Here is an 18853-nt window from a genome sequence, read left to right on the forward strand (position 1 = left end):
AATGTCAATATGACAACAAACATGCAAGGTGGCTACTATTATTTAGTTTTAGTACCAACCATTTTTATCAAATTTTTTGATAAGCTTCATATTCATGTATTTCAAAGAAGCAACATGCAAAATAATAAACCATAATTTTTACTGTAGCATTGGTGCAACATGTCACTTCACCAGCAGTCTTTCCATAGAGCAATAGAGAATCAGAGGGTATTGTATTAACATTCAAGGGGAAAAGCAGTAAGTTAGTGGAAGAAGAAAAAGCTTAAACAGCCTTGAACCTGTTACTTAGTCCATACAAACACCACCAATAGGCAGAAAATGCCCAGCAGCAGATACTTCATGGGAGACAATAAAGAACATTATTACATCACCTCCATGCCCATCCCAATTCATTCCATAGCCTAATACTCTCGTTTGAAGCTTGGAAATCTAGCATGTGTTTGCACTGATGGAGAACACCCACAGAACCACATTGTGGTACTACCAGAACCAGCTTCAGTTACAATCATCTAATCAGCCACTGCAGTTGTAATTTTATACTATAAAATCTGATAGTGTAGCAGATTAATTATCTGTGCTTTGGAAATGCAACACAACTTAGAAATTTCATGATATTTTCAGCAGAGGAATTCATAAAGGTGTACAAATTTTCATAATCCCATCCGCTAGTTGCAAAATTTTAGATTACATTGAATATTAATCATGCTCTACTGAGAGGCGAAGGGCCATAATTCAGACCCTACTCCCTTTTATATCAGAAATGTTTCACACAGGGATGGTATTTATGCATCTTTACAGGGATATTACTCTCCATCACAATTAAAATACACTTTTCATGGAGGTATGTTCCGTCCACACTCCTAAATGAAAGGCAGTTTCTTTTTGTCATATGCATTTCGCTTCTTTTATTTATGAGGCCTCTCCAGTGGCTGTCATACATGTTTCTTTTTATACACAAAATAAATGTATTATCTAGTAGTTACAATGTGTTACTACTTTTTCCTCTTATTTGTCAGAGTAGAATGAATTTCAAAGTAACTAAGGAACTACAGAAAATGCAGAAAATGGTGATAAAATCAACTGCTTTAGTATTATCCAAACTGGGAAAGCTCTAAGCTATTACATGAAGAACTAGATGAATATTATAGCCACTAGTAAAATCCTCAACGAGCTTCTAACTGGTTTTCCCTATGCTATCTGCTCTGCAGTACATTATTAGAAGCACTGTGATACATACAGTCTCCACTATATAGGCAAGACAGTCAATCTGTGAGAGTGCCAACACATGTTAGATGACACGGTTATTAAAAATTCATGTTATACACAGACTTTAAAAAATTTCTGGAGAAATAACCAAGTTGTATCATGATAAGAACTGCTGTCTTGTGTTCCAAAGACCTTTTTAATAGACATTTTGTATGTCACAATCAGGAAGCAGGGAGATAATTATAAATATTTGCTTCTTGGGTATCAGGAATTTTGCATGGTTTTACTATGTGGCATGTGGAAAGTAAAATGACAAACGACTGAATGTGCCTTCCAAAAACTTGTGACTAGATCTGCTGTGCTACAGAACTATCATAACCTTTCCAATTCAAAGAGGTTCAGAGTTATAGCCAATTCTTCATGTAAAACACACCTCACTACTAATTACCAAACAATGGAAAATTCAGGATGAAATAAAAATAATATTTATGAAAATGATATGTTGCTACTCATCACACAGATGAGGCGCTGACTTGCAGACAGGAACAATGAGGGTAAGTTTTCTGACAAAAAGTCATTCTTCCAAAGTAAAACACATACATACACACACACACACACACACACACACACACACACCATATGCACGCATGCATGCATGCACGCACGCGTGCGCGCACGCACGCACTCGCACACACACACACACACACACACACACACACACACACGACACTGTCTTTGGCTTCTGGGGTCCGGCTCCAAACTCTTTTGCATCTGACAAGTGCAGCGATCTTAGGAGGATGGAGGGGAAAGGAGGAGACATGGGGTGGGGAGTGGAAGGGATATCACGATAGCAGTGTGTGTGTGTGTGGGGGGGGGGGGGGACACGCAGGGCCATGGTGGGGATAGGATGGGCTGCTAGGTGCAGAGTCAAGAGGCTGTGTAGGTGGGCAGGGGGAGGGGGGGAGGGAGGGGGAGGACAGAGAAGAGAAGAGACATAGAGAAAAGGAAGAAGACTGTATGTGCACTGGTGGAATGTGTAATGCTGGAATAGGAGCAGTGAAGGGAATAGGCAGGAGCAGGACACTGACAAGCAAAGGTTGAGGACAGGGACGTTATAAGAATAAGGGATATGTTGTAGTAGAGAGTTTTCCTACTAACCCAATTCAGAAAAGCTGGTATTGGTGGGAAGGATCCAGGTGGCACAGGCTGTAAAACTTTCACCAATGGGAAGAACACTGAGCTGGCCAGCTTGTTCAGCAACTGGGGACATTAGGTAGGAGATTCCTCATTTCAGGGCAAGAGGTAGTCGAACTCTGGCATATAATGTAGTTCATTTACTCCAGTCCTGGGTGGTACTGAACCATGAGGAGAGTACTCTTTTGTGGCCAGGCAGTGGATATGTGAGAAATGGTAGGTGTATGAAGAGAGAAGGCAAGGGAGATCTGTTTCTCAACAAGGTTAGGAGGGAAATTTCAGTCTGTGTAGGCCTCTGTAAGGCTCTTCGCATTTTTGGAAAGAGACTGCTCATCACTACGGATACAACAACTGTGTGTGGCTTGGCTGTATGGAAGGGACTTCTTGATATGGAGTGGGTATCAGCTGTCAAAGAGGAGGTATTATTGGGTGTTGGCATGCTTGATGTGAACAGAGGTATTGATGCAGCAAATCTTAAGTTGGAGGTCAACATTGAGGAAGGTGGTTAGTTGGGGTGAGGACGACCACGTGAAGTGAATGGGGAAGAAAGTTCTGATGTTCTAGAGGAACATAAATAAAGTGTACTCATCCCCCATCCAGATTACAAAGATGTCATCAATGAATCTGAACTAGATGAAGGGTCAGGGATTCTGGGTGATTAGGAAGGATTTCTCTAGATGGCCCACGAACAGGGTAGTCTAGGATGGTGTTACGTAGGTGCCACAACTGTACCATGGATTTAAATTTACATGATGCCTTCAAATAAGAAGTAATTGTGGGTGAGGATATAGGTGGTCACAGTGACCATGAAGGAGGTTGCAGAACTTTTATCCATTATGGATGAGGAACACTGTGACTGTGATTGCCTAGCGAGTCATCATCAGATGGTGGATTTATTAATTGTCTGCAGCAGGGTCGGAGTCATATAGAGCGATTAATATCTGTTGGTTGGGCGTTGGTGTGTTTTAATGCATGTCGAATGTGTTACCTGTGGCTAAGTGTGGAAAGTGCAGTACAATTAACGTCACTGGAAAACATTTAGTATCTTTTCAGGAATACTGTGTACACCAACATCAAACCAGTTGACAATAATCACTTTACGTGACTCCCACAATGCTTCAGACAATTAATATATGTGCCATCTGATATTGAATCACTAGGAAATTTGAAACTGGTAATGGCATAATAAAAAATAAAAAAAATGAAGAACAAAACAAAATGCAACTGGTTGAAGTAATTTCAAGAAACCTTTAAGGAGGTTGTAGGTTTGGAGTCACTCGGGTATTGGGAAAGGTAGTGTTCAATAGCAGCAAGGCCTCCCCTCCCCTGATTCCCACTTCCTCCACAACAGCCTCCAGAGTCTGCACCCAGTAGCCCATCCTGTTTCCACGACACCCCCGTACTCTCTCACAAGCAGCACATCACCTTCCCCCTCTCACAACATCTTTCCCCTCTCCTATCCTCTTATCTCTCCACCACCAGCTCCAAGCCTCCTCTTAACCCCACCACACACCCTAGACTGATGCATACAAGACACAGGGGCATTTCAGTCAGGTCCCAAAGGGTGGAGACAGTAGCCAAATGTGAGTTGTGCAGTGACACGCCTGTGGCATCAGGTATTCCACATATTTGAATACCCAATTGAATGTTATCACATAATTTACTTTCTCAATGCTTTCATCAGTGGTTATAGTCTCAGAGGTTTTGTGTTGGTATCACCTCCGAGAAAAGAGTAATCATACTGAATTCAGATATGATGATACTGTATATAATAAGACTAGCTGATATACAAAGGAATACTGCATTGCACTTTTATGTCCAAGTATGCACATGTTCAAAAAAGAATTCTGAAACAACATTCTCCTCATGCCCTTCCTTTTCTTCTCGACTGTATAACACAATGTGGACAAAAACTCAGCAGCAAAACCAGACGAACTATAATTTTTACAAAGAGGATATGTTTGTAACTCAACCTGTATCTTCTGGTGAATTATCTAGGAGTTATGCACTACACATTTTCACAAGCAAGCACACCTCACACAGACACGACTGCTGTCTCTGGTTGCTCCAGCCACAATGCAGCTGAAATGCATCAAGTAGGAGCAATAACCTGGAGTGAGGTAGAGAAGGAATGGAAGGGTATGGCTGTGAAAATAGGAATCTGTGCTGCCCGATGGAGCATGCAGGGACTAAAGGTGGAAGGACATGGCTGCCAGATGCAGCTTTGGGAGGCTGTGGGATGAGAGAAAGGACAGGGTGATGGGGAGTGGAAAGGAATGAAGCAGAGAAGGGGAAAAGACTGATCGATGCACCACCAGAGAGCAATGCAGAGTGAGGGTGAAGGGGTCAAATTCTGAGGCAGTGACAGGATAGAGGGGATGGAAACAGCTGGATGGAGGGTGTGTGTACAGTGTTTCCTGTAGGCTGTGGCCATGATGACTTCAGGAGCAAGGAATATACTGTAAGGATAACTTCCATCTGTGCAGTTCAGAAAAGCCGGTGGTGGAGGGGTGGATTTAGATGTCCAGGTTTGTGAAGCAGTCACTGAAATCAAGGATGTTATGTATCATACCAACATAAAAAGCTGTTTGATGACTGCAGCAAAGATGCTTTCACAGTTGGTCCAGCCTCTGATGGAGTGGGACTGGAATAGGAATTGCTGTGTCGGCAGATTGGGCATGGCATGGGTAAACTAGGATGTTATGAGCGATGGATGGGAAACGGAAACCACTTTAGGAGGGGTCTGGAAGGATATTTGGTAGCATGTCCTTCATTTCAGAGCATCATGATAGATAATCAAAGCCTTTACAAGGGATGTGGTTCAATTGTTTCAGTCTGGGGTAGTACTGTGTGACGAAGGGATCGCTACTTTGTAGTTGGTTCTTGAGGGTGGTGGGAGGATTGGGGGTCTGTGGGGATCATCCCCCAGGTGGCCAAGCTGTAAGGAAGGAATTTTTTGGTGTCGTTAATGTGGGTAGAGGTTGGAGGGAGACATCAGTGAGGAGGAGATCAATGTCCAGGAAGGCAGCACACTGGGTTGAGTAGGACCAAGTGAAGTGGATGGGAAAGGTGTTGAGGCTGTGAAGCAATGAGGATATGGTGCCCTGGTCCTGAGTCTAGAGCATGAAGACATCATCCATTAACCTCAATCAGACCAGGGGTTTGGGGTTTTGGGAGGCTAGGGAGGTTTCCTGTATACACGGCCCAGAACAGGTTGGCACAGGAGGGTGCCACACTCTGCTGCAACTATTGCTCAGCTTTCTACATTGGTATGACTATTAACCAGCTGTCCACCAGGATGACTGTCCACTGCCAAAGTGTGGCTATGGCACAACATGCAATGTACATAAAATGCTTGATTCCAATGGCTGCTTCACAATCTGGGCCATATGGATCCTCCCCTCCACCACTGACTTTTCTGAAGTGTACAAATGGGAGTTATCCTTACAACATATTCTCTATTCTCAAAATCATCCCAGCCTAAACCTACAGTAACCTATTGTTCCCACACTCTCTACTCAACTGTTTCCAAACCCACTGCCCTGCAACCTTGCTACAATTTGCCTCCCCTCACCTTCACTGTGGGCAGCTCTCTGCTGGTGCACCCATTGCCCATCTTTTCTGCTTCTATGCTCCTCTTTTCTCCTTCCTATTTACCAATCCCCCCCCCCCACCTCCCTCCCTTTCCATAGCCTACCGATGCTGTGCCTGGCAATCATGTTCTGTATCTGTTGTTTCTTGGTGCTCTGCCATGCACTGTTGATTCCTCTTGTTCATGATTACCCTGCTATTCGTTCCCAGCCCAGTTCCAGATCATTGCTCCCTTTAGATGTGTTTCAGTTCCATTCTCTCTGAAGTGGTTGCAGATAGCATTCAAGTGTGTGAGAGGTGGGTTTGCTTGTGTGAATGTGTGTGTGTAAATTTTTGTTTTTCTTTTCTGAAAAAGGTTTTGGCCAAAAGCTTATTTGTAGCAATCTTTCCATTGTGCCTGTCTGCTGCTCAATGTGTCATCTTTACGGTGAGTATCAATCAATCCTTTTTATAATGTTGTTGATATTCCAACCTGGACCTTCTACTGTTTAGTTATGCAAAATGGTTTGAAGTAGGTCATGATGGGCAGGTCAGTTTGTATTTGTTTGAATCAGAGGAACTCACTCAGTGTAGAGTCAATTTGCTTATTATGTTTATGTTCAAAATACTGCACCAACAAACATTTCTGCAAGGTGACTATTCAGTATGGTTAGTGAGATGTAATTTCATGTATTACCTATTGCAACATCAAACCAAGGTCACAAGCAACAGGGCAGAATGAAATTAATTATTACTACAACTCTAAGTGCCTCTACAGAAAGTTTATGGAAGATGTTCAAGAGTGTGCAAACAGCAGCGCCATCAGCCTCATTGCTTTTGAATAAAATCTTCAAATACAAGGGTTGCACACAAATATGGAAATACTACATGAAATGCAAGCCTGAACATAAATTTCGATGCTAGTCGGGTGCTTCTGTAACCAAGATATTCAAAGAGTTTGGTGTTTCAGGAGGCACTGTATTGAAGATTTATACCACAAACCGGGAAAGTGGAAAAACATCATCTGCTGCCACAATGCTGATGAAAGTGTGTGTTGAGTGATCCTGATGGATCATCATCGAAGAGGGCTGCGATGAAAAATACGATGATGACAACAGCAAAAAGCCACTGCTTAATTGAATCACACTCGGAACTACATAAAGGGAGCCCCACAAGCTGGGAACTGAAGGGCAAGCTGGAAATCCAAAACCACTAATCAGTGATACAGATGACCGTAATGTCTTGTTTCACCCTGTTTCCAACTTCTGTTCTAGTTTACATTCCAAGAGTGAAACATGGCAGAGGTTCCGTGATAATTTGGTAGTCATTGTGGTTTCCATGGGCCCCACAGCTACTCTGCAAGGTCACATTAATGCCAAGGATTGTGTGACCATATTGGCTGATCCATGCCATGAATCAATATTTGTTCCCTAATGGTGATATTGTGTTAGAAAACAACAGGGCCTTCTGTTCACACAGCTCGTATCATCCTGGACTGGTACTGTGAGCATGAGGAGAAATTGTTGCATCTCTGCTAGTCACCACCGTCACCAGATCTCAATATGAGCGTCTCTAGTGTATTTCAGTGAAAAGGGTGTGTGATCGCTATCAACTTCTATCATCGTTACCTGGACTTGTCACTATTTTGCAGGAAGAATGGTATAAAATTCCCTTGAAAGCCATACAGGACCTGCATTTATCCATTCTGAGACAATTGGAAGCTATTTTGAATGGCAATGGTATTTCTACTCTGTATTAGGCATGGTAATATGTTGTGTTTTTAGTGTTTCCATAATCCCCGACCACATACGTCTGAAAGAGACTGGCACTCATTCCTTCACTGGTTTAATGCATGATCCCATTTCAAGTTAAACACTTTCTGAAACTCACTCAGCTTGAAAGAAAGTCATTTATAAATCTTTACGAGCTAGGGGGCAGCACCAGCATGAAATATACTGGAGATTGCACATGTATTTCCGCGGTGCCACACAAAGCGTGACTTGAGCACTGAATGAGTCATTCATTAAATTTTGTGTCATTGGTCATGTGCTACTCGATGGAAATAACTATTGGTTCCATATAATAAACCAGAACTACAACCACGCATAAAAAGCAGAAAACAACTGCACTAAAAGAGTATGTCACATTGCGCAAAATGTATATGCTACTATTTAAGAAAAGAAGCCTGAAGAAGAATCTGTAGAACATATATGATGTAATAACTGATATGAAAACATTTTATTACCCAATACACAGTTTTTTACTAAAATTAGTCTCAGTCTTCAAGCATCTCAAGAGTTTCTACCTGGGAGATTTAAGGTAGACCACCACACAAATCCTGTCACAGGGAAGGCAGATAGCAGAATTCACATGTATTATAAGAATGCTAAAGAAGTTTAATTCACCTATGAATGAGATCACTTGCAAAATCCCTGCCAATCAGTCCCTGAATACTTTTTGTCAAATACAGCACTTCACAAAACTGTTTTAATGGTAGACATAGAAAGATTCGAAAAAGAGCCGCACACTTCATCACACATTTGCTTAGCCAGTGTGAGTTTGTTGCAAAAATGCTACAAAAACTGCAATGGGAGATGCTTCAAGACAGACTATGTGAAGCATAGAGAATTTTTCTTACAAAATTCTGAGAGCTCCTATTCCAGGAGGACTCCAGACACATACTATTTCCTCCAACATACATCTCACATAATGACTACAATGTAACAGCTACAGAAATCATTCTTCCATGTACAATGGAGGGATAGAGTGGTGGAGGGGGTGGGGGTGGGGGTGGGGGTGGGGGTGGGGGTGGGAGTGGGGTATGGTATTGGTACACTACGTACTCTCTGCCAAACTTAATACAGAAGAAGAACAGATGTAGATGTAGATATGGAGGCAGATATAATAGTTAAATTAACACCTTGAGAGACGAGTGACAGCAATACACTCATCAGGATTAATTGAAAGAGCACGAAATTGCAGTTTGCTTGTCAGGAAAACAGAAAGACGGAAAATAGAAAATTGTACAGAAAAGTTGTACAATCCAGGACACACACTTCCAGCTCCTATCCTGTATTTAAGTTTCAAAATTGTGAAAATTAGTCTGAAGGTACATCAAAATGAATATGTAACAGTCAATTCCTCCTCAATCAGTAGAGGCTACCTTGCAAAAAGTAACAGATCATCAATTCTATGAAAAGTGCATGTTATTGTTTTGTAAGTATGAGGCTCTCAAAGCTCTTTGTGTGATGGCTAATAAGTATAAATACATCATCATTTTGAACGTCTTCTAACAAGACACCAAATTGTTTATCTTATATTGCATGACTGATCCAAATTAGAGCCTTAAGAGCAAATTAAACATGAAAAGTTCATACACATCTCCAAGTGATATTTTTATTGCAACTAAAATCTGTATATAAGGCAAACTATAATGAGACAGGTCACGGAAAAAGAGATCATCCTTCACCTTGTATCATAAGTGATGAAAGCTAGCACAGCAGGTAACAGAAATCAACTAAACCATCTGATACAATGGTTGTATGGAAGAGCATAAATGCAAGAGGAAGGAAGGAAGGAAGGAACAAGGATTAGGGTTTAACATCCCATTGAAACTGCGGTCATTATGGATAGGTCACAATCTTTGACTCCTTCAAGGATGCGGAAGGAAATTGCCCATGCTCTTTCAAAGGAAGTATCTCACGATTTGCTTCGAGTGAATCAGACAAATATAGGAAATCTAAATATGGATGGCCGCTGTACCACCTCACTCAGCATAAATAAATGAAAGAGTGAATGACCCATCTGACGGCTCACAAAAACAAAGCTGTATTGTAGGCATAGATGTTCACAAATGTGGGGCATACAAATAAATGCTAAAATAAGTAAGAGCTCTTTGGACCACAGAGTTGCATAAATTACAGACACAGCAAGATGACAGGTGGGTGAAGATGTACTTAAAAATAAAAGGTAAAATCACTTTTTCAGTGTACTACTGAAATGAATTTTTTTAAGGGAATGGATTACAACAGCATCAATAAAATTTGTATGATAAATCTAAAATATTTATTGTGAAATCATGCAGACACCAAGATCTTAAACATACCGCCCTACTATTTTCATGATCTTCTGAAGTATCATCAAAAACATCCACATTTTTTTTGTTATTTTGTGATAGTGTATTGACTATTTTGGCCAGTTTCTTCCTCTGCTTCAGGGTACGTGGGGGCTTCCCAAGAAAATCTGCAATATTAATGAAACAATAATGTTACTTAAAAAGGAGAGACTTGATTATGAGACAGAGCCACAAAAGCTGTAGACAGTGCATAAATATATTATAAAAAAATGATAAACAAAGAAGACATTAATGCCTGTCATCAACTGTCCTGTCTCTTATTAAATCAAATTCATTTCACATTTCCTGTCAATAATTTCTTGACTGTCATAATACTTTCAATAATTTTTTCTACTCTAACAGGTGAACACGGAAAATCATAGCTGATAAAATTGAGCATTTTTGTTACTGAATGAGGTTAGTTGTTGAAGATGTAAAAGTAGAATAGAACGTATAGTATGAAGAGACAGAAGAAGGCAAGAAGGAAATTTGTTCTGGTACAAACAGAAGCAGCATTAAAGTTATTCATTAGCACAATGTAGACACCATCAATCAATGTAAAAATATCTGCAAATATGCATTATGGAAGACATCCAGTAATGTTAATACATTTCCTTCACCTTCAGTACACTCCATCCAGCACTGCAAACAGCTTTCAGACACTGGGCGCAAATATGGACAAATTTGTTTGGTAGATCACCTGGCTGCACTCTAGCTGTAGCAGAGGCTACCCATGCTCAGATAATGTAAACCAATGAGAGCAGTTGCAGTACCACAAGAAAGGAGCTATTGTCACTGTTGCATCACTAACCACAACAGCTGGCAGTTGGAGAATAATGAGACCAACAGCTAACTTCCCAGGGACAACGTTCCAAGTTAAAACCTGACTTCATAGACAATGCTGACCCAGCATCCTCACCATAACTGACAACAATACATGCTATGGGTGGCATCTATAACAGAAAAGAGATTCCATACAAGGAAGCTTCTCAGGAGACCCTACAGGGCTGCCTTCTTACAGGAGCTGACTGCTTGTGGTCTAATTTCCCTGATGACATTTCGATGGATACAAACATCTAGACTCAGCACCACACTCAAACTACAGACACCCATACACTTGCCAAAGCAGTCATCACCAGGATGCTTCCAGCCAGTGACTACCATAGTGGGGAGAGGTTTGGAATTTGGCAATACTATTGATTACTACTCTGAATCAGAGATGCTGTTGAACTGGTGAGGGCTACCAACATAAGCATGTCAATGTACCAACCATGACACCACCAACATCCGGCAGTCAGCTTCATGTGACCTGCTACCTCCCACACTGACATCAGTATGTGAAGCTGTCACCAAGTAATAGCCTTTGTAGGTGCTAATACTTTGAAATCTGCCACTCTGTTCTTTTCCTTGTCAGTCCATGTAAACCATGATTTTCACCTAATGTTTTCTATGGACTGATATTGTGCTTGCTACTTTCATATTTTGGCTGTCTACATGAACTTTCTTCAGTACCTAGTTGGCTTATATCACAATATTTCTTGACATCAAGGTTGGGAGTTGAAGTTATCTTTCAAACTGTAAAATTGCATGTGAATTATTAAAAAGATGGGGGGGGGGGGGGGGATTACTATAAAATACTGTATAAAAACATATCAAAATAAGTGTCGGATGTCAGTAGATAGGGTGGCAGAGAAAAAGAGAAGATTGTAAATTACTGAGAACCATGACAGTGACAGAATTCGGGTATGAACTGCCACATGGAAAAGCCAGTGCCATATTTTAAGGGTCTTGTACTCAAAATTAATATAAAAATGTCCAATGTTTGATTTAAAATTCCTACTGTCTTAAAAATGGCCATATATTCGATGATGCGGGAAACCTATCTCTATCTGGCAACATTGGATTCAACAGGCAGCAGCAGTGCACCAGTGCGAAGAACGTGAGTTTTGGGGATTTACAAGCTTGCTCACACTCTCTCCCTCCTGCCACACCATCATCACAAACCCAGAACACTGTCTAGCCTGTGACCCATCATTGCAGTCTACGATGCCAGTGAACTTGAATTAAAAGTGATCTGTGGTATTGGTAACAGTACAATATTTGTTTTTAGTAGCTAGTTTCGTAATAGAAAAAAATAAAAGGTATTCACATGGTGCGGGTTATAAATTGAAAGTAATAGCATATGCAGAAGAACATGGAAAGATAGCAGCTGAGTGGTATTTCGGCCCTCCACCAACAGAAAAAACAATTTGTGCCTGGCAGTCTAGTGAAAAAAAATATGAGGAAGACTAAATGTGCAAACAGAGGACTGAATGCAAAATGGCCGAAACCAGAAGATGGCATATTGAAATGGAGTCATGGACACTGGCAAAATGATTCAAATACACACTTGTAAGTGAGCACTACAGTGGAACTTAACAGACTTTAAGAGTGGAGTTGATTGGTGCTAAGTTTATGAGGAGTCATGGACTTAGCGTATAAACAAAACCTACATATCTCAGATAGTGCCACAACAGTATGAAAAGAAAATATCTTTCCATTGCTTTATTATTCAACATTGAAAGAAAACCAGTGTGGAACTAAGCCAAATAGCATACATGGATGAAACTCCTCTGACATTTGAAGTGCTGAGTAACAAAACTGTTAGCATGAAAGATGCTAAAACTGTAACTAAAAAAGCAAGTGGATGTGAAAAAATACACTACACTGATGGTACTAAACTTAAACAAATGATCATTTTCAAACACAAAACAATGTGAAAATCCTCTGAAGTAGCACAAGGTGGTATTGTCCACATACATGACAAGGGTTGGATGGACAAGGCTGGTATGGAATTATGGACTAACAAACTGTGGGAGAAAAGGAAAGGTGCTTTATTGAAGAGTTCTCTTCTTCTGCTTGAATAGTTAAGTAGTCATTTAAAAAAATTCTGTGAAAGAGAAATTGAGACAGAGAAACACACAGCTTATTGTTATTCTGGGAGGACCTACTTCAAATCTGCTACCTCTTGAAGTCTCAATAAATAAACCATTTAAGGTGTGTAGAGAAATTGAGACAGAGAAACACACAGCTTATTGTTATTCTGGGAGGACCTACTTCAAATCTGCTACCTCTTGAAGTCTCAATAAATAAACCATTTAAGGTGTGTATGGGAGAGAACAGGAACAAATGGATGATGGATGAACCCCCAAAATGAATTCACGACTGAAGGGAGCTTTAAAATTACCTACAATCAAACAAGTGTGTCAGTGGATAAAACAGTCGTCGACTAGAGTGAGAGAAGTTGTTATTGCTAAATCTTTCAAGAAGTGCAGCATAAGTAACACTCTCGATGGCAGTGAAGACATCTTATTTACGAAGAGGAAAATGATGATGAAAATGATGATGATGAAGAAGAAGAAGAAGAAGAAGAAGAAGAAGAAGAAGAAGAGGAAAGTTCAGATGATGATTTTCAGTGATTTTAAAGGCCAGTTCACTTTTATACACTAAGAATTCTTTTTTTTTTTTTTTTGTCTGGCTTTGCAATCTAATGATAAAAATGGTAAAAATGTTATTAAAAAAACTGCTCAAAAATTAAGGTGCATTTTATGAAGGGCGTTTGAAAAGTCCATGCAAAAAAGAAAAACTACTTATGCGTTTGGGGTAAATCGTATTTATTTTTTGACATAGTCTCCTTTTAGACTTATACACTTCATCCAACACTGTTCTAATTTGTTGATCCCTTCCGAATAATAGGAACTTCCAAGCCTGTAAAATAGCTATTAGTTGCTGCAATCACCTCCTCATTTGAATAAAATCTTTGTTCTGCCAGCCATTTCTTCAAATTGGGGTACAAATAGTAGTCCGAGGGAACCAAGTCTGGAGAATAGAGGGGATGCAAAATGAGTTGGAATCCTATTTCCATTAATTTTGCAACCACAACTGCTGAGGTGTGTGCTGGTGCATTGTCGTGATGGAAAAGGACTTTTTTGTGGTCCAATTGCTGGCATTTTTCTTGCAGCTCAGTTTTCAAACGGTCCAATAACAATTAATAATATGCACCTGTAATACCATATTTCATCCACAGTGACGAAACGATGCTTAAAGTCCTGCAGATTCTTCCTGAACAGCTGCAAACCATCTTTGCAACACTTCACACGCTTCTGCTTTTGGTCAAGTGTGAGGAATCACGGAACCCATCTTGCAGATAGCTTTCTCATGTCCAAATATTTATGCAAAATATTATGTACCCATTCATTCGAGAAGCCCACAGCACTAGCAATCACACACTCTTAACTCTTCTGTCATCCATCACCGTATCATGGATTTTATCAATGATTTCTGGAGTCGTAACCTCCACAGGGTGTCCAGAACGTTCAGCATCACTTGCGCCCATATGGCCACTCCGAAAATTTTGAAACTACTCATAAACTGTTCTAATCAAAGGTGCAGTGTCACCATAATGTTTATCAAGCTTCTCTTTAGTCTCCTGAGGTTTTCTGCATTTCATAAAGTAATATTTAATCACCACAGGAAATTCTTCTTCGTCCATATTTTGATAATCACTAGACTTCCTAGATTCACATGAATGACAAACACAAAGAAATTGACCAATATGTCTGAAACTTGGTGTGCATTCTTTCCAAAGATGCTACTAACTAAACATGACCTCGATACATGCCGGTGGTGCCATCTCTCGGACTTTGCACAGACTTTTCAAACGCCCCTCGTACAGTCTGTGAAACATGGTATGTAAATGATGAGTCACATCCTGCCTTCAGAGTTTGAAAGAGTATATTATACAAGATTCTACCAAGAGAAACATTGCAGTAGGCTCTCAGAGGATCACGGACCTATACGCCATAGAAAAGATCCACATATAAGAAGACTGCATAATGCTGCTTTCAAAAAATAATTTTTCAAAAAAGCTCATTGTCTTGAGTGCACACTGTGGTACAGTATTTAATGCACAAACTTAAACTATTGGCTGCAGTCCATATAGTGCTATTGTTTTTACTGAACATTTGTTTGGATATGAATGGCAGTTGAAGACATTGAAGTACAAGCATCTATTAGTATGTCTTTCACATCTTTTACTTTAATCTCTGAACTTTGTCTGAAAGTCCATAGACCTAGCAGAGAATTTCTTACAAATAGACAAACAGAAAGCTAAAAATAGAGAATGTTTTAATCACTGTCATTAAAATGTTTTTGTTTAGACTTAAGAACCCAAAATATAAATGTTAGTGCAGATACACTTGTGCCCAAAATTAAAATAACAAATGGAAATTTTGCAAGGTTGCATTTATTTTGCCACAAAATAGTGTAAACAGGTCATAGTAAAGCAGAAACAATTTAAGAATGCGTAATGTAAACAACTGCAACACGTATAATTGTAGACAAAAATGTTCTTCGTTTTTTCCAACTTAACGGATTTGCACACACATTCCAACAACTGGTTAATTCACTCAATATGGATTGTGACCACCTCTAGCAGCAATACAGGCCTGATAATGATGGGGCATGCTGTGAATGATATCAGTCTCAAGTTGAGGCAATAATGCTCATTCTCCTGCAGAGCTGCTCGCAGTCTTGGAGAGCAGTTGGTGGATGCTGATGTGATGCAAGACGTCTCCATAGTGAATCCCAGACAAGCTGTATGGGATTCAAATTGGGAGAGTGAACAGGCCAACCATTCATGCAATACCTTCCGTTTTCAAGAAAACATCAATCAACCATCTCTATGGGGTCAAGCATTATTGTCCATCAATATGAAATGTGGGCACAAAGCACCCCGCAACAACTGCAGATGAGGTCCTAAGATCTTGTCATGATACCCGACAGCAATTAATCCTTGCCAATTAACCCATACAATTTCATGAAGAGGGGTTCGAGTGGTAAACATAATCCCTGCCAACATCATTAGGGATCCTCCACGATATTGGTCTCTTTCCGTAATATTTGGGTCCCGAAATCATGTTCCATGTTCCCTCCAGATGTGAATCCATGGAGAATCACTCTCCAGACTAAACTGGGACTCATCTGTGACAGCAACAGGGCCCACTGTTCAACAGTCCAGATGGCATGATGAGACTACCATCTAGATGTTCCCTTCTGTGAAGACGCGTCAGAGGTGGACATACAGCAGGTCACCAACAATAAAGGCCACTCTGCCAAACTCTTCGGCACACCGTTTGCCTCGATACAACACATCCAGCAGCTGCTGTGAGCTCACATGCCAGTTGCCGTGCACTACTAAGGTGCTACTATTGTGCCCTTACAGCCAAATAATAATCCTCTCTCCTGTCACACGTGGTCAGCCCTACCCTTGTCTTCGGGATACAGTTTCGGTTTCTATAAACTGTCAGCACATCCGGAAAACAAAAGAAGACTTCACATTAAGCCACTGAGACAAATCAGTTTGCTACTGTCCTGCTTCTGTTCTTTCTATGGCCTTCCACCACTTAGCATCTGGCAGATACCTTCTCTGTGCCATGTAAGGTTGAGCCAGATAGTAGGGGATTCTGTCTTTAATTTATTTCAAAAGGTTTATTTAATTCTCTTGTTATGGTCGAGCATTAGCCGGTAGCTTCAGCTGCCTGTAATTTTCTCTTCCCATGATCTGGCAGCAGCAAGTCAGCATCGAGGTGGGCAATCTCGATCACGCACCTCCCTCGTGTGTTGACAAGGTAACGCCGCTTAGGCAAAGCTGACCGAGCTAAGCTTCAGAACTTTCCAAGCCACCCCCACGGTTTTCTCGGCTCCTAGCCAATCAGGGCGGAGGAAATTGCGTGGCCGTGATGGAGGTACTCTGCTGCCTGTCGGCCGAAAATGCTCTCTCTGCCGCGCGTCCTGTGGCAGTGAACATTATCTTCTCTTCCCGGTGCTGCGACGCCAAGGACTTTGTTTCTGTAGATGCCACGCCATCCGGACTTGTCCAAATGGCAGCCATCACTTTTCTTTAACTTCGTCTAAGTTTGCTGTGAACTATGTTCACTATGTCTTGGCTCATCCTCGCCTTCCCAGGCCTGACTCATGTTGCCCATTTGAATTCGCATCTGTTCATTTTTCTGCCAATAAATGGCCTCATTTCCAAAAAAAGGTGTCAGAATAATTTTTTTCAACATATTCGCCCACCGCCTTAGCCATTCCTAACAGAGCCATTCCTGCACAACCATATTGCAGCGTCTGATTTATAATTTTTTTCAACATATTTGCTCACCAACTTAGCCACTCCTAACAGAGCCATTCCTGCACAGCCATACTGCAGCACCTGTAACTGTTTACAAAGTGATTGTGGCTGTGGGGCTACCTGAAGAACACTGCCTTGTTTCATAGGTGTCCTGACATCACTGTTGGCACAGTTGTCAGTTGACCGGAATGCCATCTTCCATACAGAACACGATCGTAAGGACATCTGTTTGACAGTTTGTGTGATTTTACTGTGAATTGGAGAAGGTCAGGGAAATAACAGTTTGTTGATTTAATTTTGGACACCAGTGTATATTTTACATCCTTTAACATGTAGTTATGATACTGAATCAATCATCTTACCTGTAAAATCATAGCCCATATCACTTGTTTTCATATTTTTAGTTTTCTTGGCAGTGTGCTTACTATTTTTGTCATTGGTGGAATCTTTACTATCTTTGCCTAATACTGGGACTGTAGTATTTGGCTTTAAATTTCCTTTATTGATTTTATTAATTGAGTGGATACTATGAGAAACTTCATTCTTACCAACACCATCATTCTTGTTCTTGTACATTATGGCATTAGAACTTTCTTTTTGTGCATTGATTTGTTTGTTTCCACTCTTCAGAACTCTCCTTTCTGAATTTGTAAAATGAATTGGGTTTTCAAATTGATTTTCTGGACAGTTATTGCGATCTAAAGGATCACTATTCACAACTTTGTCTGTGTCAGGTATAGATGGCTGCCGTTCTTTTTTACTTTTCTTTACGTTTCTATAAACTAATTCTTTCTTTCGTGTTGAGTTGACTGCATTTTTTATGCTTTTTGGTGGTACTGCTTCCGGCTTGTTCAACATCTCACATTTTTTCTTGTCACCTGCACTTTGCACTCTGTCACTTTTCACAGCCTGTAAAAATAATTAAACAATTCAAAAAATGCAAATCAACTTAATTCAAATGTAAATCAGTCACCTACATTACATCACCACAAAGAACAATACATATAAAACATTTTAAAATAAATTAAAAATACAGATGAGAAAAGCTTTTATTTCAATAATCTTTTAATTGCTACAGGCGAAGACAATCTATCACACACATGGGGTGTTAAGCAGCCTGTAGATACATAATAGCTACAGACACTAATAAAGCGGGAGCAATCAAAAATGGTGTCCGGCCATCATACACAGCCCCAATTTCTGTTAGAATTGTCCTCTGGCTGCCTCTACCCTCTTGTCCCATTCGCTTTTAGCTCATTTATCCCAGCGGTCCACTGATATTGTAGTTGGGAGACACGTTCAGACCTTTCACATGTGTGTAAATAGGAAATACTTTCCTCGACATTCTGCATATCTGCACTCTTGCATCAGGCATGTAACAGTCATGCATAAAATAATGTATTACCTGCCCTTTTGCATAATAGGTATTTTCACACTAATATTTACAGAGATCAGGAAGATGACTTTTTTGAGAGATGAAAGAGGAAAGGTGTGGCGAGAGTATCGTGATGAATTAATAATAATTTATTTATCATTATTAACCTGCTGTTAAAACATTTTCGTTTGGCATCCTGGATCAGCAGCATATGAATAGCACC

General features: G+C 40.4%; 1 protein-coding gene across 5 annotated transcripts in view; it reads right to left on the reverse strand.

Annotated features, from left to right (window-relative positions):
- LOC124787781 overlaps positions 1–18853 on the reverse strand; it is a 340611-nt gene that overhangs the window by 43572 nt on the left and 278186 nt on the right. For all 5 annotated transcript variants that reach the window (XR_007016010.1, XM_047254678.1, XM_047254679.1 and 2 more), the window contains 2 exons: positions 17618–18164; positions 10076–10212 (listed from right to left, as the gene is read on the reverse strand). Coding sequence is in view for 4 of the 5 variants with exons in the window: in XM_047254678.1 (XP_047110634.1) it covers positions 10076–10212; positions 17618–18164 (684 nt within the window). In the remaining variant the exon portion in view is untranslated. The remainder of the gene's footprint in view (positions 1–10075; positions 10213–17617; positions 18165–18853) is intronic.

Source organism: Schistocerca piceifrons, chromosome 3, assembly GCF_021461385.2.
Source record: "Schistocerca piceifrons isolate TAMUIC-IGC-003096 chromosome 3, iqSchPice1.1, whole genome shotgun sequence".
NCBI classification, from domain to species: Eukaryota; Metazoa; Arthropoda; class Insecta; order Orthoptera; family Acrididae; genus Schistocerca; species Schistocerca piceifrons.